The sequence below is a fragment of the Puntigrus tetrazona genome, chromosome 19 (genome assembly GCF_018831695.1).
Source record: "Puntigrus tetrazona isolate hp1 chromosome 19, ASM1883169v1, whole genome shotgun sequence".
Taxonomy (NCBI): domain Eukaryota; kingdom Metazoa; phylum Chordata; class Actinopteri; order Cypriniformes; family Cyprinidae; genus Puntigrus; species Puntigrus tetrazona.
This window is the reverse complement of record NC_056717.1, coordinates 19,114,996-19,138,356: the sequence shown is the minus strand read 5'-3', so window position 1 is coordinate 19,138,356 and position 23,361 is coordinate 19,114,996. Positions and strand designations below refer to the sequence as shown.

Here is a 23,361-nt window from a genome sequence, read left to right as displayed (position 1 = left end):
AAAATAATTAATTACCAAACAAGTACATAAAAGATAATAAAAAATACAACTAAAATAAAGTAATAAAAAAATTTAATAAGCAAGCAAAACAAATAAAAGTAAATAAAAAATAAAATAGCATACATAAAAGTACATAAAGTAAATAAAGCAAATAAAATGAGCAACAATAAAAAAAATTAAAAGCTTAATGCATTCATTCATGCATTCATTAACAAACAAGTACATGAAAGTAAACACTAAAGTGGTTTCTTTAAAGAGAGCAAACATTGATTTATTTATCAATGTTTGCTCTCTTTAAAGGAAACCACTTTAGTCTAGGGCACATGGCTTCATGTGTCTCCAAATCACTGTGTTTTTTCATTTCCATCAGGAATCTAATAATCCATTCCAAACTGGTACATAAATCCAGCGTGAACGCACTGTTGGGCTACACTGAACTGACGCAGAGTAAACGCCGGGCTTCACTCCTGAGGGAAATTAAAGCAGGGTTGAAATAGGAGCTTCTTTATTATAGATGCTATGAAGCCCGGTGAGGGAGACGGTTTTCCATATGATGAATGCATCAGAAGACGGCACAGACCTCTGAAATGATGAGAAGGGGACAGGACAGGCCAGGCCAAGCCAATTAAATGTAATATCCCCCTTAAGAGAGGAGCCCACGAGGCGGTTTAAGCATTTCATTTGAGCTGGATGTCACACAAAGGCCCTGCGGCTCTGCTTATGGAGACCAGAAGATGAGAACGCAGACAAATCCACCTGTTGAGTCTGAAACCCGCCAGTTTAGGTCAGCATGAAAGAGCCACAGCAATTCATTTTAACCTCAACGTTGCGGTATGAAAAAATATTTTTTTACTTTTGCTTAATATCGTAATTTATTTACACTTGGTGAAATCATCCGAAAAAGAAAACTTTTTGTTGGCTCAAGGGTTCCGTTTAATCAGCAGCAGGATAAATCATAAATATTTCCTCGAACTCTCTAAATAATGTAAAATTGGGAAAAGTAAAAACAAGCGGACTTGTGATAGAGACGCGAGACGGGGGTTTGTTATGCTCTTCTATGTCACGTAGAGAGAAGCGGTGAAGAAGAAAAAAAGAAATCTCTCCCAACTCAACTTTCCACCTCAGTTACTAGAGCTCTCTTCACACAAGGACCTTAAGGAGACACTGACTTGAAGTATGGAACATAACATGAAACGTATATTGAACTGGACTGGAAGGGAGGTGGAATAGAGATATCAATAATACATTATACACAGGCACTACTGTTTAAAAGTTGCGCCAAATAAGATTCTTATTTTATTGTACTTATTTATCTTGTGCTAACCAAGGCTGTATTTAATTTAATTCAATTAGATTAATTCATTCAATTTCATTTAATTTCTTTGTGAGTTTTTAAATCTCACAATTTTTTCTTTAACAATTAACTCTTCGTCATACAATTAAATTTTTTTAGATCAAAATTGTAAGTTATAAATACATCATTTGAAATATAAAAACAGAATTGTGAGATATAAACAGAATTGCGAGATATAAACAGAATTGAGAGATATAAACAGAATTGAGATATAAAGACAGAATTGTGAGATATAAACAGAATTGCGAGATATAAACAGAATTGAGAGATATAAACAGAATTAAGATATAAAGACAGAATTGAGATATAAAGACAGAATTGTGAGATATAAAAACAGAATTGCGAGATATAAAAACAGAATTGCGAGATATAAAAACAGAATTGTGAGATATAAACAGAATTGTGAGATATAAACAGAATTGTGAGATATAAACAGAATTGAGAGATATAAAGACAGAATTGAGATATAAAGAGAATTGTGAGATATATAAACAGAATTGCGAGATATAAACAGAACTGCGAGATATAAAAAGAATTGCAAGATATAAAGACAGAATTGCGATAAAAACAGAATTGTGAGATATAAAGACAGAATTGCGAGATATGAATGCAGAATCTACAGAAAAAAGTACAAAATAAAAAGCCACAAAAAACAGTAATACTATAAACTATTATTACATAGTAATTAGTAAGTGTTTTCTATTAGAAAATAGAATTTTCTGAACGTCAACGATTTTTCGCTGAGCTCTGCCGTTCAGAAGACACCCACAAAGAACAATTAAAAGAGCCCTTGCGATGACCAATCAGTCGTCACTCCAGAAAGCAAAGGGTTTTTTTTCTCCTTCTAATCCAGATCTCTGTACAGACGAAACACGAGCACGGTCGGCAGTGACTCACACACTCGTGTGACGACAGGAAACCCTGCTCAAGTGTAGCTGACTCACCTCTCCGAGCGAAACCTCCGCAGAGATTCACCGTCAAATCTGTATTAGTGAGGAGCTCTCCTGAGTGACTCACACGGAGGTGAACTTCATGTTCTTCAAACCTCTGCAGCTACACAAAAGCAGAACTGTTTACTATTATGCTGTATATGAGCGCATGCTACAAGTGTGCGAGGCTGTTAGGGATAGGTTAACGCTCACAGACCACCAGTGCTATTTCTTTATACGCTGTGCTTCGTAATAAAATGCTAGCTCACTACTGTAAACGTACAGTATGTACTGTATTCACTTCTGAGTAGGTTACTTACAGATTGTGGGCTGCTGCTGATTAAACATGATGTGGCAAAATTTGTAATTAGTGAAGTAATCCTTTACACATTTTAGGTAATATAATCAGCTTTTTTGATTGCTTTTTATACTGCGAAAATGCTAAATTATTTAATTATTAACTTTAAATCTCTTTAAAACTCTTCCAATAATTATTGTGATAATGGGCCTGATAGTCTCATCCTGGTTCTTGATTACGATTCTCAATACATTCCTATAAGTATTATTTTAGTGTATTGCAATAAATTTCATTCTTAAATTTAAAATATTAAGATATCAATATTTTTGATAACAGATAAGAATTTAAAATAAATAATGAAAAAATGAAAACATAATATAATATAATAGCAAATAAATAATTTAGACATCAATTTTACATGAATTATTTAGCAATAAGCCTCAAAAGAGTGAAAGTTCCCGTTTCTACTTATAAGGCTCCTTCATTTTGTCAATCTTCCTAAACCTAGTCTGCATTTACAAACTGTTGAATCATCAGGCCATGATTCCACCGGAGACAAAGTTCTGATGAAGTTATTAATCTGTAATTATGGTCATTTCTATTAAGTGTTAAAAATCGGATATGCACTTGCATTGTTGGAGCATTATGTGAAATGGCAGTCTGATCAAATAAAACTGAAAGCACTGCATTGTGGGATATGGTACCTAATGCAATGTGCTCATTTTTTGGAAAAATTGTAGTAGGGCATAGAGAAAATACATTACACAAACAAAAACTACTTCCAATATGCCGTGCAATAGGTCATGCAATTGCAAATACCACAGCAAAATAATTAAGAAGCACTTCTTGCCTACAGTAGACATTTCTGAGCTACAATCTGTGGTTTTGAGTGTGTGTTTGTCTTCCTTATACGGCCCCTCACTGTGTCACTGTCCATTACGGCTTAGCAAACAGGGATAGTGGGTCTGCTGTGGACATCTGCTGGTGTAAGAGCTTCATCCCACGTACACGAGCATGTCAAATATTTGCCCTTTTGAGCGTGGCCTCGCGATAAACCGCACTTAGTGGTGTTCTGGCAGGTGAAGACGTATGCGAACCTGGACCCAAGACGCAGGATGGATGCACCTGTCAGTGTCACTGAATCCCATCTGCAGGGGTCAGGAAGCTTCCAGGGCTTTTACAGTGAGCGGGGAAAGAAAGAAAACCTCCATCTGTTCACTAACAAGCACCTTTTTCGCACGGGTCTCTTCCCGATTGCGACGCAGCCCGACTGCTACGACGACAGCACAGTGGCTACACTGCAGATCTGGGGAAGCGAGGGTTTTGCATATAGTCTGAAAATCATGGGAGGGTGAGAGCTCCCCGCGTGGGAACTCCTGCAGGTCATAACAAATGTTAACGAGAGATGAATTGGCTCGTTAGAAAGTGCTGATTATCAGCACGAGCGCAGCATGTGAGCAGCTGTTCGCCCACATGCAACACACACACACACACACACACACACACAGAGAGAGATACTACTCATACATAAATGCATGCAAAACATGATATATAACTGAATCAAGACGACCAATAAACAAACAATGGGAATCCAGGCCTATGCATTTAAAAGGTATTTTTAGGTATAATAAATGTATCATTTATCTACATAAACATGTATTTTAAATATGAATGAATGACTGAACAAACAAACAAACAATTAATGAATGAATATGAAAAAAATCCAGTACGAAGCATGAAAAATCACTTTTCACTGACATGGCCCCTTTAATTTGTAAGTATTCCTGAAATAGGACTGCTTGTATAAACCGCTGAAGCAGCATCAGGCCGAGAGGCCGCCTGAGACAAAGTCCTGATAAAGATGTTAAAGAGTGTTTAATGCCTCATTACGTGCGTAATGGAGAAGGAGATATCTCTCTCTCTCTCTCTCTCCCTACAATAGCCATCCGTTTAGGAGACAGGATAAAGCTCTCTCCTCCTGCTGTTCCGCTGGAAGACACACAACTCCAGACACCTGCACAGCTTCTGAGATTCATCCATGCTGAGAGCCGGAGGATATCTGCCCTTTGGCTCCTCTGAAAACACAGTTTACCCTGTGAGATATACCTCACTCCACATAAAACCACAAAGCGGAACAAGAGCCCCTCAAGAGCTCACCTTCTAGTCAATATAGTACAAATATGCACATCCGTATACAGCAGCCTCAAAAACCGTTTAGAAAAACGCCCCAAAACGCCAGTGCATTAGTTTAGAGATATCTGCTAGGTTTTAAATTATAAAACAGTGCATTTAGCGCTGAAAATGAAAACGTGAGGAGAGCTGACTTCACACATCTGCAAAATAATCATCAAACGTTATATCGGATGAAATGACGTTCAGACGCCGTGTACTTTTTTCGCTTTACTGTATCTGTTTCCAGAAAGTTAGACCAGGCAAAAGCAGCACGGCTGGTTGAGTTCATAAACTGATAGCGCAGACAGCGACACACGCTGCAGCTGATAAAATCATCTCGCTTGAAGGAGACCTGCATGAAACGCTAGACTAAACAGCAACGCTTTTACTTCAAGTCAACATGAAATAAAAACTGGGATTGTTAAAGGGACACTCCACTTTTTTTTTGGAAACAGGCTCATTCTACAACTCCCCCAGGGTTAGTAAGTTATTTTTTAGCGTTTTCCTGGCGACGGCACTTTTAGCATCGCTTAGCATAAATCATTTAATCCAACTAGACCACGCCATGGCGTTCAAAAATTACCAAAGAGTTTCAATAAATAGTTATATCGTGTACTAAAGCGGTGAAAAAAAGAGAAGTTGCGATTTTCGTTTGCTTGCTTTTATGTCCGCAGCATGTCATCTTCTAGACAGACGTGTAACAAGTCAATGATATCACAACTATAATGCACAAAGTCAAGTCCCAGCCTACGTTATATATCCAGCTCAACATTCAGTTTCCAAATGTGTCAAAATTACAAAGACAAACACATCATGAAGCCTGTTAATTAAACTCTTAAGAAACCAAAAATGAGCTTTACCAAGTAAAGAAACCATTAATAGACATTATACTTGTATCAGGCAGCTATAATCTGATAAATAAAACTATAAGGCATAAAAATATGAGACAATTAATTCACCGCAATCCTCTGCAGTGAATAAGAGTCTAAACAGCTGATAAAAACACCATAATAATCCAGAAGTAATCCACACCCACTCCTGTCCATCTTGAGAAATGAATATCTATGTCTGTGAGAAAGGTATACATTCTAAACCTTTATTTCCGGCCAAGTCTATAATCCATTATACGTTTCCTCCAGTTTCTTCCAAACACCGTTGTCCTCTAACATCTAAATCTAAAAAAGCTTTTTGCTTTTCAAGACTTTAACAGACGGACTGGACTTTGGATTACTGTGATGTTTTTAACTAGCTGTTAATAGCATACCTGTTATTAATCGATGCTGTACGTTCTGTACAGAGTGAGCTCAGACTTCCAGCACTGCAGAAATAAAGGCATTATTGTCATGCACATGACCTTTTTGTTAATTCTTAGACTCATTCTGTTCTTTTCGGTAAATTCCTGTCAAGCTCACAGATCCGGACGTCAGATTAAAGCTTTACCACAGCAACAGTTGAGTTCAGACCGTTCAGAATAACTCTGAAGAGAACACAAGGTCACCAGACGTCACGGACATAATTACACAGACATGTTGTACTCCACAACTTTTGCTGCCACTATCTTTTAATGCTGATGTTTTTACATATTTTCTTCAATCCGGTTTAAAGTGCAGCGATAAGTCACATCCGAGTACTCATCCCTACTATACTATGCAAAAAAAAAAAAAGGATGATAAATAAGTAGAACGTCCAAACAACAGTTTTCATGAAAAAGTAGATGAACAAAACCCATATCACCCGATGATGTGATGAAACAGCCTGTCCGACAAGGTTAAACGGTTTAGATGAATTATTATTTCATTGCACAAACATCTAATTCCATTCTGCACTTCTTATAATGGCCTTTGTGGTTAGGAGTGGAAATAAAGGTGCATAAAATCTTTTCAGAGCAATTAATAATTAAGCAAATACACATTCGCCCTTGTCTTTTTTTTTTTTTTATGTTGAGAACCTTAGATGAAAAAAAAAACACTTTCTTTTTACTGCATCAGGGAATCTCTAAATGCAGCTTGCTTGTTTTCATCTCTGAATGTGCCATTTAAAATTGCGGAGGGGTGTTTTGTTAATAGCAGCCTTGAGGTGAGGGAAGAATTGTTTGGCTCATAACCAGCAGTTTTACAGCCTTTGCATACAAAGAAGCTCCATTTGGACCGAATATCAAATATTCAAATGTGCTGGCTTGCATCACGGCAGAGATCTCTCTTCTGTATAATCAGAGATTCCATACAAAATCACTCAAAGTATGCTACCGACAGTTAGAATGGGTCATTATAGAAGACACACGTCTATAAAAAAAAAAAAAAAAAAAAAAAAATAAATAAATAAATAAATAAATAAATATATATATATATATATATATATATATATATATATATATATATATATATATATATATATATATATATACACATACACACACAAACTATTACTGGGAAACAAATAATCACAACTAAATTCAATGCAAATGCAAATAAAAGTTTATGTGTGTGTGCTATGTGCATTTATTATGTGTGCATGTATGCATGTATGTATGTATGTGTAATGTATTTATATATATATATATATATATATATATATATATATATATATATATATATATATATATATATATATATATATATATATACATATATATATATAAACACATACATATACACATACATATACAAAGACTTACAAACGTTTAATATTTAAAGTATATTTATAATATAAATTATATATTATACCATATAAATATATACATGTAAATATTTTCATATATTTTGTATGTGATTAATCATGATTAACTGTTTCAAAGCACTAACACAAATATATATCTTATTGAAGAAAGGCTTTTATGATATCCCAGGCTGTATTTATTTGATCAAAAGTACAATTTTGTGAAATATCTTCTCAAAAAAAAAAAAAAAAAAAAATTAAAAAGTTTTTTTATTTGAAAATATTTTAAAATACATCGATCCTTCAGAAATCATTCCATCAACTTTAGAAAAGGTCTTTACTGTCACTTTTGATCAACTGATTAAAAAGTGCATATGGTTTTGAAACTTTCTGTTTTGGAAACAGAATGAACCTGGCCAAGAGTTTTAAGACTCAACAGCAACAGGTTAATGAAGTCAAAATCAAAGCTGCGAGTTTCATATTGGCTACGAGTGAATATTATTTTGCGCCTGGGAGAAGTCGTCGATCCAGTCATAACTATCCAGCATGGGTAAAAATAGCTGCAGACTTCTCTTCGGCTCATCTATCTCATACACACCTGAAGGATGCCGGTCTCTTCTGTGGGAATAAGAGTAAATATATTCACTGTAGGAGAGGCAGCTTGAAGGCAGTTGGTTTCTCTACGCGCACTGGGACGACAACAAGTCATACATTTAGAAAATGTGTTTTGGCTCTCTGGATCGGGCTGAGATTGAACAGTGTTTGGGGTTTTCCATCGGCTTCTAGAGAGTTTGCTCTGATACGGCTGAAGTCTGATTTTCTGCTCTGAAGGGAGTCGACTGAATTCATTTCTGATAAAATAATGAATATTTCATCTGTTTCAAAACAGCCAACAGCCATGTGTTTTTTCATCTAATGAGTGCCAAATTAAACGGCCGTCAATATCAAGTTAAGCAAGAGAGTTTAACGCAACATACCTCCAGAGAGTATCATGATTTCAGGAAATCTGAACTTTATGATTTTCATTTAAATAATTGGCAAATGTATATCCTGATGTGACACCTGGGTCTACTTGAAAAGTCCGTTTTAAGATCTACCGGCGAGAACAAATTGACCCGGGCCTTCCAGATAGCGACTAGACTATTATCAAAACTTCAAAGAGAGAAAGTGCAAAACTCTGCTTTGAAAAGCCATTTGAAAATGATGAATAATAAATTTACTCAAAATGCTGAATATATACACTGCCATTCAAAAGTTTGGGGTCAGTATGATATTTTGATAAAAATTTATACTTTTCTTTAGCAAGAAAACAGTGAATTGCTCAAAAGTGTCTGTAAAGACATTAAGTCTTAAAATAATTATTTTTCTCATAAATATCGTTTTTTTACTTTCTTTTTTACCAAAGAATCTTGAAAAAATAAACAAGACAACAGTTTTCAATATTAATAATAAAAAATAACAATAATTGATGATAGAAGAATGGAGTAATGATGCAGAAAATTTAACTTTGCATCACAGCAATAGATTATATTTGAAAAAAAACAATCTTTAAATTATAATAATTTTCACAATATTACCGTTTTAACTGTGTTTTTGATTGAATGCACCCTTAATGAGTATGGTCTGTGTTGCAATAAAATCTGCTTTAGCTACAAGTAAAAAAAAAAAAAAAAAAAAAAAAAAAAAAAAAGAAAAGAAGAGAGGTCAAAATAAGTCTCTTTAAATACATAAATTGTATCTATTATAAACGTAAGAAGTCTGCATATGTTTAGCGGTTTTATCGAGCACTACAGTCCACAAAAATAATGATCTCTCGATATAAAAATCAATGGCATTTCAAGGAGACAATTTACACGGCGACTTTGATCACTAACCTCACAAAACCCCACATACTCCATAAGATAAAGAAATTGACTTAACGTCAAGAGAGACCTAATCTCCTCTCCCTCCACTGGTAAGACTTTCCTATGTAGCCAAGAAAGACATCGTTCTCGTTTTATGATTCGAGACGCAAACAGAATCAGGCAGAACTTGGCGGCCTCGAAACCTATTCTCCGCCTGTGCAATTATAGGAAAACCCATCTCCTGTTATATAACCCCCTTTATTTTACAGCAAACATCAATCTCGGTTATAGAATCTGACGTGGAAGGCAAAGCACTACACGGAGCATTAAATATTCTGTTAGTCTGCAGCCGCGGCGCTGGACGGATGAGCAGAGGCGGCTGTTAACTCTGATATCTGATCGCAGGCAGAAATGAGAAGGAGAAGAACGGGCTGGAGCTCTAAATGCCCCTCAGTGCTGACAATTCACTCCCGGGTTCCGTCCAGAGAACCAAGGCGGCTGGAAATTTACGGAAGATTTCGCGAGGGCGGCTTTTGAGAGGGTGGCGGATGTCAAACTTTCGAAAATGGAAAGCGCTAGAGAGACAAAGCTCGAGAAGATTCCAGTGGAACTTCCCGAAATTGTATTTGGATCAAGGTGCGAGATTCGTGTCGGGGCTGAACCCATGGCTTCACTCCAAAAAGCTGCGGGCTGTCTGAGAGATTGAATCACAGGTGTGTAAACAGGGTTTTGAGTTTAAACGCTGAAAGAAAATAATCTACTGTAGTACAAGCAGGACCACTGGGATATGAGTAGCGTTTCTTTTGTTCGGAGCCAGGATTGTAAAGCACACTGACTAATCATCACGCAACCGAATCTACGGCATGATAAGAACAGCAACCGATATCTTTCAGCCCCCAACCCCAATTAAGTGAATAAAAGCATTCCTGGAGAAGAGAATGTTATGAGCCACTTCATTTTACTAATTTAAAAGCATTTCCCAATGATCTTTTTAGTGAATCAATATGATTCCAGATACCCGAACAAATAATTTTCATACACCAGTGTTGTTTTGTTTTTTTAAGTGGATAATAATAATAATAATAATAAATCAATTTTAAGAGTCAATTTTTCTTTGATCATTTAAAAACATCTGAGAATGAATGCATGAGCTGGTTCTTTTCAGTGAATCAAAATGAATCATATGAATCCTCTTAGTTGTTTCTTTTTAACACAAAGATAGATATGTTGAAGAAAGTTTGTGTCACCATTAGAGCTCCTTAGTATTTTTTTTTTTTTTTTCCAACATATCAAATTATTCATGTGCGTTCGTTTTTTAGCAAATCAAAAACATAAATAAACAAAACAGTCTTATGGGCTGGTTATTTTAATGGAATCGAATAATACAAAACAAGTCGTTCTGATAAGGTTTTACTGAATCAAAAAGAGAGTCCAAAACGGCATTACATCCCAACTGACTTTCATTACATGTAAAATTAGTTTTAAAAATATCTTATTGACCTACACTTATGCCACCCCTAAAATGACGATGAAAAGTCATTAAAAAGTTTCTACAAGCACAGTTCAAATCGAAATTCACTCATATTTTGGCACAGGTTTTCTCCCAACATTTCTTCCAGAATCATTAATGGAACCAGAATTGATCATTTATTTGTGATTTTCCTCATCCCTGTTAAGTTGAAAGAAAATAACTTCCCAAAATAATTAGGCTTCAAAACTCCTCAGAAAAACATATCCTACGTTTCATCAGTCAAACCCAATTGTGCGTGTACACCTTGCTGATTTAGTCAATGCACGACTAAATGTAACTCATGCAATCCCTGTGTCTGTGTGTGTGTGTGTGTGTGCGTGTGTGTGTGTGTGTGTGTGTGTGTGTGTGTGTGTGTGTGTGTGTTTGTGGAGGCTGTGTGCTTTGATAAAGGTCTTCTCTCCAGAGACATCTGGTGTGTGTGTGTGTGTGTATGTATGTATGTATGTATGTGTGTGTGTGTGTGTGTGTGTGTGTGTGTGTGTGTGTGTGTGAGTCAGACTGCTTTCTGGCTTTCAGGCAAGAACAAGAGAGCAACAGAACAGCAAAAAAAAAAAAAAAAAACACCATGTATAGTTGATTCGGCACAAACACGCACTAACTGGCTTACATATCAACACCGCAGAGTTCGAAAAACAGACACAATCCAAAATCAATGCAAACATTCTTTTCAGTTCTCAAATCAAATCTGTGTTTACCTGGGTGCTCATTACGTGCAGCCTGGCCAAATTTAGAGCAGTGCGTCATCGCCACATAAAATATTCAAACCAATGGAGCCTTGACGGCAAAACAACAAACAAGTGACATTTTTCATCGGCCCAAAGATTTTTCTGTCAGGAAAGTGTGTGACTCAGAGACGTTAGCCTTGGGTGCTCGGCTTACCCCGAGACAGGCGTGACACATCCCCTCCTGCCTGTGGCATTCTGGGAAGTTATTAAGCGGGCTTGTACCAATCAAACAAGAAGGACGATCGTATAATACGGCTCGTTTACAAGCCACGTTTGACACCGCAAAGTGCGTGGGACACGTTTAGCAAGAAGGGAATAAATAATTGAAAATTGCTAAATGAGGAAAACGGGATTTCGTAGATTTGAGACGCGACCGCCGATGTTGGAGGAATATGAGAGCGGTGACGACCTGTCACGACAGCGAGGTGAAGGACTTTGGTGATTACTAGATGTGTGTGCAAAGGGAGAGCAAATAAATGGTTATTGGACACAGATGTCAGGAGTGGCATCAGTCTCTCGGACCTCAAAAGTCTCTAAAAAACTTTATGGAGAGTAACAAGTCCAGTCTGTGCTATTTATTACAAAGAGAAACACTCAAATGTGTCTCTAAAACGCATTTTCACCAAAAAACAACATCCTTTAGTAATACTAATTTAAGTTTCAAGAACCTTTTGGGGTAGTTTAGGCTAAAAATAAATATTGTGTCATCATTTACTGACCCTTGAAAATATTGAAACTATAATATCCTTTTATTATGTGGACCAAAAGAATTTTCATTTTTGGGTGAATTAATATATTTAAGCACACAAAACGTATTTCATTTCGATATTTTCATCTCTGAGCACAACAAAAACTTGGAGTGAGCGAGTCACATTCATTTAGTGAGTCCATTCAGTAAAGCATTCAATTTGGTATTTTCTAATAATTCAATAAAGAAACATCTCCCAAGAGTCAGGGAGTTCTTTATAAAGATTCATCAGACTGATTCTAACTGGTATCTTGTGAATCTTTCTGAACTGATCATTATAGAATAAGAGTCCAAGAATTCATCAGGTAAAGATTCATCAGACTGATTCAAACTGGTGCCTTGTGAGTCTTTCTGAATTATTCATTATAAAATCAGCTCATAAGAGTCAAACGAGCATTGCCATTGAAAATACAGAGAGCCGAATCATATTTAATGTTAACGATGTTAACTGTTTTATAACTTGCCAGGTAAAAATCTTTTTATTTTTATTTTTATTTACACTAATAAAAAAAAAAGACCCCATTTTTTTTTTTTTTTTTTTTTTTTTTTTTTTTTTTTTTTACTAAATTCACAAAAATCGCTAAAAACGTCTACAAACAATTACAAAGAAACAACAAGTAACTATATTTGAAGTATAAAAAATAACATTTTAAAAACACATTTTTTCTTACAAAGTAGTAACAATAAGAATAAATCATAAAAATAGTGCTGCTTGACTTGCAAAAGCCACTACAAAAAGCAAATATGTCTACATATATTAAAAAAGAAAATGAAGCAGGATCCGATCGGTTTTATTTAAGCCATAGCCAAATAAGTCCAAGTGGCATTTTAGTGAAGCCTCACTCGAGAGTGGAAGTACGTGGCACTAATTTAACCCTGACTGGAATGAATCCAATTATGTAAACGACCAGAATGATTGTTTTGAAAGCGACTTCTCTTGCTCCCTCCATCCCTCTTTGAAAAAAAAAAAAAATCTCTTGACGTCTAGGTGCTTGTGTAATCGACCGGAAATTGAGGCAACACTAAACCTCGCTTCAACAGCAGAGAAACGAAGTCTTCAAGTGCCCACCTGTGTCGATTCTCCCCGCCCACCTGTGACTAATCACGACCCGTGACGGAAGCAGTTGACTTGCCACTCCGACGTAATTGAGAATGAAATCAGGACCGTTGGGAGTATCCAAGAGGACATGGGATAGCACATGAAAAAAATAAAAATAAAAACAGGCACTGGCAGCAGACGTTGGTGGGTTTTGGCAGAATGAAATAAGACAGGCTGGAAACAGCCATCTGACTCTTATACAACATGATTTGTTTGAAAAGTCGGGGCAACCTCACACTGAACAGCCATCTGTCTTCATAAGATTCCTGCCAGTTCCTCAGGGCCCCTAAGATCCAAAAATACACCCTAAAAATCCACAACAAAACAATAGAACTCGAAAAAGTTACGCCCCGAGTGAGAGATTAGATACAGTCCATGAATTTAATATGAATCTGGAAGAGCCTGAACTATAAATAGACATTTTCCTGACACGAAGATTGAGCGAATGATTATTAAAGTATCTTTGACATCAAAGCTGATGTTTTCAAAAATGCATCAAAAACTAAAAAAGCAATGCCAAAACCTATATTATATTATATTATACTATATGATATTACAATAACCAGTTCTAAGAGGTGTAATGTGTATAAAACAATACACACAATATATGAAAAATATTGATAATGTATGTCATAATTAATATTAATATGCAATACCATAACTATACAGTACAGTAAAATGATACTTTAATACATTTCATGGTTATTCAACATAGTATTCCCTTGCCATTCAAAAAATATCATAGTATAAAAATAAAACTGTATTATAGTATTCTTAAAGTACCACAGTATGACCGTCTAATAAACTTACTGTAGCATATCATTTTCATATATCCAGTTCTAATATACAAACACCACTGTATCATCATCGTATTTCTTGAAGTAACTCTATCACTTGTACTACATGAAAATGGTATAGCAATAGTATAAATGTAAAAATCAAAGAATTATGAGGCACTATCTACACGTAAAACCCGTGGCATATGAATATACCAAATCAAAATAATTAATGCTGTTTGATTTTGTTATTTATATAATATGGTATATTTCGTCGTACATTCATTCAAGTACCATGGTATATAAATAAAATACTACGGTATATACTGTATCAAAGCAATACCCTCACAGTAAAAGCTAGTCACCGTGGCTTGAGTTTTTAAACAACTACACTGCCGTAGTATTTTTAATGTGGCAAAGTGTTCTGCTATATGCCTTAATAAGTCTATAAATAATAGAGCTTGCACTGTGTGATGCTGCTTAAGAGATCCAGAAAACACTTCAACTCCTTCCAGCCGCCTCCGACTGCCAACAGGGAAAGAGACAACTTAATGACAACGCCTGTCATAAACATGAATCAAAGAGACCACGTGGAAGCACAATGGTGTGTGTTTAGTTTCGAATCTTTTAAACAGTAATTAAGATCGCTGCCGAAGCCCATCAGAGCAATACCAGCCCCGCATAAACAGTGTGTGAGGTGAAAACTCAAAGATCATGCTAATATACTGTAATTAATGTCTCAGAGAAAACAATAACTCACACAGAGGAAGTTTAAGAGAGATCTGAAAAGTAAAATAACTCACCGATCTTCTTCGAGCGCTCGTCTCCTCTGCTGTGCATCGTGATTGGAGAATAGATGAATGGGCTGGCGCTGGACATGCCCTGTCCCAGAAGGCCTTTCACCTTATGAGGACGGAGACTCACCGGCAGGTTTAACAGAGAGACGGATCTAAAGAAGCAAGCGAAAAACAGCGTCACGTGATCCTTCAGAAATCACTCTAATATGATCACTTACTGCTCGAGAAACATTTATTATTATCAATGTGGAATTTGAGAGTTGAGACGTATTTTTGCAAAAACTACTTCTTTTGGGATGCTTTGACGAAGACAAAGTTCAAAAGAACAGCAGTTATTTGAAATCAAAAATAATTTTCTCTTTACGTAATATATATAAACAAAATAATTGGATTCAATGATCTATGCCAAGCTATACTAAAAGTGCTATCGCCAGACCCAGAGATCAGCTGAATGGATTTAAAAACAGTAAAACTCAACTTATTAACTGAAAGAAGTTAAAAAAAAAGTGGAGTGTTCCTTTAAGTGCTGTTTGATGCATGTGAACGTAAAAACGTTTTGATATATGGGAGTTTTTGCAGAAATTGACACGTTTCCATTGGTCATTTATTCGATTAGAAATTTTAAGGGTAATGGAAACATGGCCACTGGCACATTTTTAATAACCATTTTAAAATGCTGAAAAAGTAAGTAATGTAAAAAAATTAACTAATTTAGTGTAACTGCCACCTAACAACAGCCCAAAACACCTTGACAACAACCCACGATACCTTAGCAACCACATCATGCCTCTTCAAAACTAAAACAATCTGGATGTCTTTCACAAAGTCAAAGCTTAATAATTACAATCGTTGCCCTGCTCTAACAATTACAACACAAGCTCTGGAATATTCAGCAATAGTGCTCATGTGGACAATGCAAATAGTCATTAGCTAAGCAAGCACTAATATCTCCCATATTTGAAGGGATAGTTCAACCAAATAATGAAAATTCTGTTATTTCAGACCTGATTGCCTTTTTTGACTTTCTTTAGCAGAAGAAGATATTTTGGAGGGAAGATAATATAATATTCATTTTTGGAAGAACTATCCGATTAATGCTGGAAAGGTAACCTACGAAGCCCCAAGTATGAAAACTTCCCACAGTGCTTGTGCAATTGGACATGAACGATCACTGGAATGCCATGTGATCATGCTAACAACTTTCAAATGGTGGACGATAAAATGGGCTAAAAAGAAATTCCACATACTTGTACTGAAGCCATATCTTTACCAAAACCTGCAATCTATCAAAGTACCTTAGCAACCACACTAAATACCAAAGCAACCAAACCAAGCCTCCAGCAACCACCCACAACAGCCATCCAAAATACTTTAGAAACACTTAAAAACCCTAGCAGCCACCTAAACCCTACAAACAACCCTAAAAACCATTAACAACATCATAGCAACAACCCCAAATGATAACAACTACCCTTAACCACCTAAGAACCACTCCAGACCCCCTAGCAGCCACCTCATATCCTAAACTCCCTAGCAACAACTCCAAATCCCTAGCAACCACCCCAAACACCTAAGCAACCACTCTGAAAACTCTAGAAACCATTCACAACATCCTGGCAGCAACCTCAAATCACAACAATTACCCGCAACCGCCTAACGACAATCCAGATACCCTAGCAACCACCTCAAATCCTAGAAAACCACTCCAAACTCCCTAGCAGCAACCCTAAAACCCTAGCAACTACCAAAATACCTTGGCAACCACCCCAAATACCTAAGTAACCACCCTAAAGCAACTAACAAGACTAACAAGTACTCGCAACAACCTAACAATCATTCCAGACACCCTAGCAACCACCTCAGACCTTACAAAGCCACCCAAATCCGTAGCAACTATCCTACAGACCCTAGAAACCACTGAAAACACCCTAGAAACAACACAAATGCTTACAACCAAGCGCAATCACTTAACAACCACTCCAGTCACCCTACCAACTAGGGCTGTCTCCGATATATCACAATTTTCTCCTCAACGATTAGCACTTCATCAACATCTACATACCACTAAAAAACCTGCATCCTCCTACAGCATCCAAGCAACCACCTAAAAACACCCTAGCAACCAAATACTTCACCCCAGCAACGACTTTGTATAACAGAAGGTATATATTAAAGAATATTACAAACCAAGACTGTGCTTTACAAAAAAAAGACTGGCATAAATCAGTTTTTTTTTTTTCCCGGAGTTTCTAAATCAAGCTTGCAAGTGTTGACCAGCTTTCAACATTCCTCAGATCTCTTTCCACCCTTCCTGTTCTCAGATATTCATAGAAAAGGACACGAGGAGTCGAAAAAAAATCACTCTGAACTTTCACTTGATTCTGAACAAGCTTAAATGTCTCCTAACACTGTTGCCAGAGCAACAACATCTCTGAACAGCAATCAGGGCAGTTTAACACTGACATTTACTCTTTCCAATAAGACAACAACCTCTCACACAAAACGGCAAAATTTCATTACGGAACTTTTTAAAGAAACGCCTAAAATTCGCCCTCTGCGTAAACCGGCAGCAGGCAGCGAGCAAGATACTGCATGTTAATGACATGTGAAGAGGGAGATAACTATCAGGAGAAAATCTCCTTGTCTGAAGTTTTAGAATTAAATATCCCTTTAAGAATAAATTAAGGCATTTGAACAACTCCAAAATAAAATAAAACGCAAGCTCTTCGGAGAGGAGCGCTTAGAGAAACGGAGACTTCAATCAAGCGAGCATGTTGAGCTTCAGCCACTGGTGGGATTACGAAACACATCTGTTAAACACATTTATAGGCCTTTTCTTTCCTACGCACAAAGAACATCAGCATCTTCCTTGGGACAGATGAAAGGATATGTGAAGTTTGCGCTTCCCATTAAAATGTTTAATTTGGGAAGAATAAAACAAATGAAAGCCGCGCATTTAATTTTCGTACAGCTTTCTTACGGCTCGCAGGCCAACAGACATTAAAGGCGTTTTAAACCGAAGTTAGAGTTCGGATGAGTCATTTTTCAGACACTGAGCTGTGGACATACACCATCAAAAGCCTGTGAGTGGACACTGAGATAAACGTGTTCAAATAAACAGTAAAACATTTTGTTTAATGGAAAACGGACGTATTTCGAAATGGTCTAAAGAATGTTTGATGACAAATAACAGTCACAACTAAAAAAAACACTGAAAGAAGTTAAGCTGCACAAAGCCGTAACCATGAGCTCCGCCGTATGCAAATAATCTCATTCACAGAAATATTTAAAGAGGCAGAAGCAAAAATCAGCTTGTTCAGATCAGAGTAGGACTAAAATGGTTTTACAAAATTAAATTATGACTGTTGTGACGAGTCGGCTGCCCCTCCTCTTTATTGTCACCATCACCCCGTCCTTTATTCGCCGCCCTTCACCAGGCTCCCGACGGGAGTGGGTGTGTTCAAGAGGAGGGGAGGGTATTGTTCAGGTCTGGCGGCGTGTGACGAGGCACACCTGAAGTGAGTTAGCCTCGTTACCGTCGCCGTTAAATACCGAACGCGCCTCTCCTCGGGAGACCGGTCTCTTCCCCCGTGCATGCACGCTGGTGTCCTCGTGGGTCCAGGAAGGGTGCGCGATGGACCTCACCCCGCCGTCCGAGAAGTGCGTCGTGGGACCCCAGAGTCCAGGCTGTGAGCACACAGCTCATCCCACTCTGCCGCGAGCAAAGAAACGACGGAGACGCGCCGCGGAAGAAGCCGCGCACTCGCGCCCGGGCCAGAAAAGGGGAGAGCGCGGCGACCGCCGGACTCCGCCCCTTACCTGGACCCCTTCCCCTGGAACACGGCCTAAACCTGCACGTTACCGGAGCACGACGAGGACACCAGATCCCCCTTTTATTTGGACACTTTCCCCCTTGGACACTTTATTTTGTATTATTTATTATTTTGTCAATAAAAAGCCTCTCCGAGGCCTGACGCCACGCCAACTGTGTCTGTCGTTGGCTCCTCCCGTCACACTGTGTTTTGGGACAAAGACGTCAGGAGAAGAAACAAAAGGCTCTCACCTGACGATGGGCAGTTTGGTGAAGGGAACAGGGGGGAGTTTGAGTCCGTCGGGGAGGCTGATGACCTCCATTCCACCCGGACACTTTGACGTATAGTTTTCCAGACTCTGGGTCACTTCTTTCTTCTCTGTGTAGAGAGAAAGAGAATGTGTATTGTTATTTCTGTGACAGCAACAGACATACAAAAAAAAATTTTTTAAAAAGGTGAAAACAACTAAACAATATATATATATATAATAAATAATGTAAAACAAAATTATGTAGTAATTTTTATGAAACATAATAAACAACACTAAAATGCTATTTTATATATAAAGCTTATATAAAATTTAAACATGTATATACATTTTTATATAAAAATTGATACATATATATACACATATGCATATACACACACACACATACATATATATACACATACATACATACAGTATATACATATATATATACTGTATGTATGTGTATATATATATATATATATATATATATATATATATATATATATATATATATATATATATATACTGTATGTATGTGTATATATATATATATATATATATATATATATATATATATATATATATATATATATATATATACTGTATATGTATATATATATATATATATATATATATATATATATATATATATATATATATATATGTATGTATATATATATATATATATATATATATATATATATATATATATATATATATATATACACATATATATATATACACATGTACATATATATATATATATATACACATATACATATATATATATATATATATATATATGTATTATTATAAATATTTTATATATAAAATAAAGCATCTTACAAAACACCTTACAATCAGTTAAATATTTTTTACAAAAAATGTATTTTTACACAAAAATATAAAGGATATGGCATTAAAATCTGATTGGATGAGCTATCAAGACTGGTATTCTTCCTGAAACGTCACTGTTTTTAAGAGCCAACACCACACCTCATAAATCATCAGATCATCAATGCATCTAAAGTGCATCGAGAGCCCCATGGGTAAAATTACCCACAATCCTCGCTCACAGGTCTCTAGCCCCGAGTGAGATATAAATTTAACAAGGCACATAATCGGAGCGTCCCTACATCATGAGGGGAGACGTGCATGGCTAACGACCGGTCTATTTTAAGCTCTGTTTCCACAGGTGAGCGTCGTATTGACTTACTGCTCTGTCTATAAAAATGTTTACGGCCTCACTCTGCCATCAATTCACAGCTCACAGCCTTTCCGATAAAACCAATGATCCCGCTGCAGTCACAATCAGATCCAAACGCTCAGAAAGAATCCCTGCTGCATTGAGCAACAGGCATCCAACACATTACAGACCTGACCAACATGATGGACAGATTTTATAAGAAGAAGAAGAAGAAGAAGAAGAAGAAGAAGAAGAAGAAGAAGAAGAAGAAGAAGATAGCTTAATCTCATAACATTTTGCATTAATAACATTAAAAACATGACATCTGTATTATTTTCAAATTATAAGAAAAATATTATATAATGATACAAAATGGTATAAATCATGTAATATTATTAGGTTATTACTACTGTTTTATTATTATCATTACTATTATCATTAATATGATAAGTATAAATAGAGAATATACAACATAAAAATATAAAAACAAACAACAATAATAATATTTAATGAGTAATAACATTTTATAGACAAATAATGGACAGTTAATAATTACATTTATTTAATATAAGTATAAAACTTATATTAATAACATGGTTTCAAATTTTCTTAGAATTCAGCTATAAAAACAATGATTACATATCTGTATTAATAACATAATTTGAATTAACAGCTATTTTGTTATTAACAACAACAACACAAAAATAGGGTATCATTATTATTACTGTTATTATTATTATTATTATTATTTAAAAATGTTATAAATATACCATTTTAATTGTAAATAATAATTATCATATAAACACACATTTTGTATTTTATTGAATAAAATATTTGGAATAATTGAATTAAATTGATTTAATTTTTATTAGTCGTAGTAGTAGTAGTATTATTTTATGTCTAAAATACAATGTTAGAATTCAAAGAAAAAAAACCATTGGTAACAGCAATGATTTCTTGTTATTTATGAAGCTTTATTCATACAGTAGTCAACATTTGAAACAAATCAAAACCTTTCACCAAAAACTACTACTAACTATTACTAACTACTACCACTACTGTTGTTATTATGTTGGTTGTTCAACAAACAAAAAGGATCCTTTACACAGATGGAAATTGAAAGCTTCATAAAATAGTTGCTGGAAGATTGCTGGCCCCAGTGGCAGACGGGAAGGTGGAACTAACTTCTAGCTGCCATTAATGATTTAACATGACCCCCAAGAAAGATCAGCCCCGTTGATATTTCTCATTCCTCACACAGGGGTGCATCTGGCCAACAGTGAAGAATGGGAAGAGGTGTAATAGACATCCTTCACAACTCTTGTGTTGAGGGAATAATAGATCAAAAACCTGTCTGGCTCGGACATCGGTCTACGAAAAAAAACTAAAAATTCTAATACTCTGTGATTTTAGGATATTGAGGTTAGAGGCGGTCAGTTCAGTAAAGCAACTAATGATATTAATGCCACTAAATGCAAGGGACGGACAATGTAAAGAACGTCAGAATGCGGGTTTTTCTTTTTTGCGCTTTAAATTGCCCACAGCGGCGGAGACGTTTTGTTCTTACGAACCACGAACCACACAGTTCAGATCTAAAAACAACTATTTAATAGATGTTCTCTCTGCGTGCGTTGTCGGTTTGACAGCTCTGAAACGGACCCGTGTGCATCTCTCGATATCCGTTGGACAGGATCTCTGCCTACAATTGAGTTACATAACATTAATCTCAAATAACAACTGGGGAAAAAAACCAAAAGCAAACACTTAGGAGTCCATCGACTTTGAGAACTCTCAAACGGACTGGATCTATTTACAGAAACCTAGCAGCCGAATCATAAAAAGACAGAAAATAAACCTCTGCTTTGAATTCGTCGCGCCTCATCGTGATCTCACGTTCTTTATTTTATACACCCGAAGTGTAAAACATACGAGAAAATGATAATATGCAATAAAATCGTGACAGTTTCCTTTTTTGTTTGGTTGGTTCAAAAGGGGCCATTGCATAAAGTGAAGGCTTCTATCAGTGATTCTTGGCTGAAAAGATGATCTTGATGAAAACGATAAATGCGAAGAAAGAAAATGAGATTAAAAAGCCGTCAGACCAGACAGAGCCAAAGTGATTCACATTCTTACAAACGGACACTAAGGTGTCTGTGTGATTGAGAGAAAGTGGGTAGGTGAGAATATCTCTCTGTTGAGGAGTCTATAAACTTAAAATAAATAAACGTCCTCATTTAAAATCGATCAAAAGGAGAGAATCATCCATTTGGTTTAGGTTTTTGCGAAAAATAAAAAGGAAACATCGTATTTCTACCTCCACCAAAATGTGCTTTCAGTTATAATCGCATGATTTTCAGAGCACTTCCTTCCTCGGTTCTCGGCATTAATCAAAAACGTTACAACAAAAGGAACCCAACGCATAAGGTATTCACAGTTTCTGACGCGGCCTTTGTGCGTGACCCCAATTAACAGGGTTGAAAAATGTTAATCGCTCATTGAGATTTTTCTCGTACGACGTCAGTTGCAATCAAATGGTGTCTTTTGCGCGAGGCGATTCATTTAGCGGGAAATACCTCACACGGACGTTTGCCAGCTGTTACTGAACAAAGGAAACCGAATCTGACAGACGATCTCGCTGATGCAGACACTAGTCTTAAAAACACACCTAATAAAAATGCATTCAAATTCAGAGAAACATCTGGACAAAACTCTGCGTACGCATACATACACGTGTGCGCAAAAACGATATATGAAGTCCTTACTGAAAAAAGCTTAATGGATAAAAACATTTACTCAAAAAAAAAAAAAACGACCTCCCTGATTTTGCATCCTGAAAAAACTATTTCAACAATTTTAACCAAAGCGCTTCTGATGGGTCACGACGAAAGTGTGTAATGCGAATATGTCACAGACTCAACAAAAAGTCTAAAAAACATGACTGAGGGGGTAAAAAGCCTGCAGCCGTCGGCAGAGATGAACTCGAGCGCTCAGGTTGATGCGAGGACTGCTGACGGGATATAAGCAGAGATGACTGTCATATAAATTATGAATAATGCATAAGCAGGCTGCTGAAGTCCACTGCGATGAAATTTCGACTGCGGATGAGCAACTAAACCCAACAAGCGCGCAGCATGCCGACAAATGCTTCCCAATCAGAAGAAGAAAGCGCAGGCGACAAATAAAAA

At 36.3% G+C, this 23,361-nt stretch overlaps 1 protein-coding gene across 3 annotated transcripts in view; it reads right to left on the bottom strand.

The window, feature by feature from the left end:
- Positions 1 to 23,361, bottom strand: part of trappc9 (trafficking protein particle complex subunit 9) — a 173,353-nt gene that overhangs the window by 124,610 nt on the left and 25,382 nt on the right. For all 3 annotated transcript variants that reach the window (XM_043218057.1, XM_043218055.1, XM_043218056.1), the window contains 2 exons: positions 18,992 to 19,118; positions 14,935 to 15,080 (listed from right to left, as the gene is read on the bottom strand). In XM_043218057.1, the coding sequence (XP_043073992.1) occupies positions 14,935 to 15,080; positions 18,992 to 19,118 (273 nt within the window). The remainder of the gene's footprint in view (positions 1 to 14,934; positions 15,081 to 18,991; positions 19,119 to 23,361) is intronic.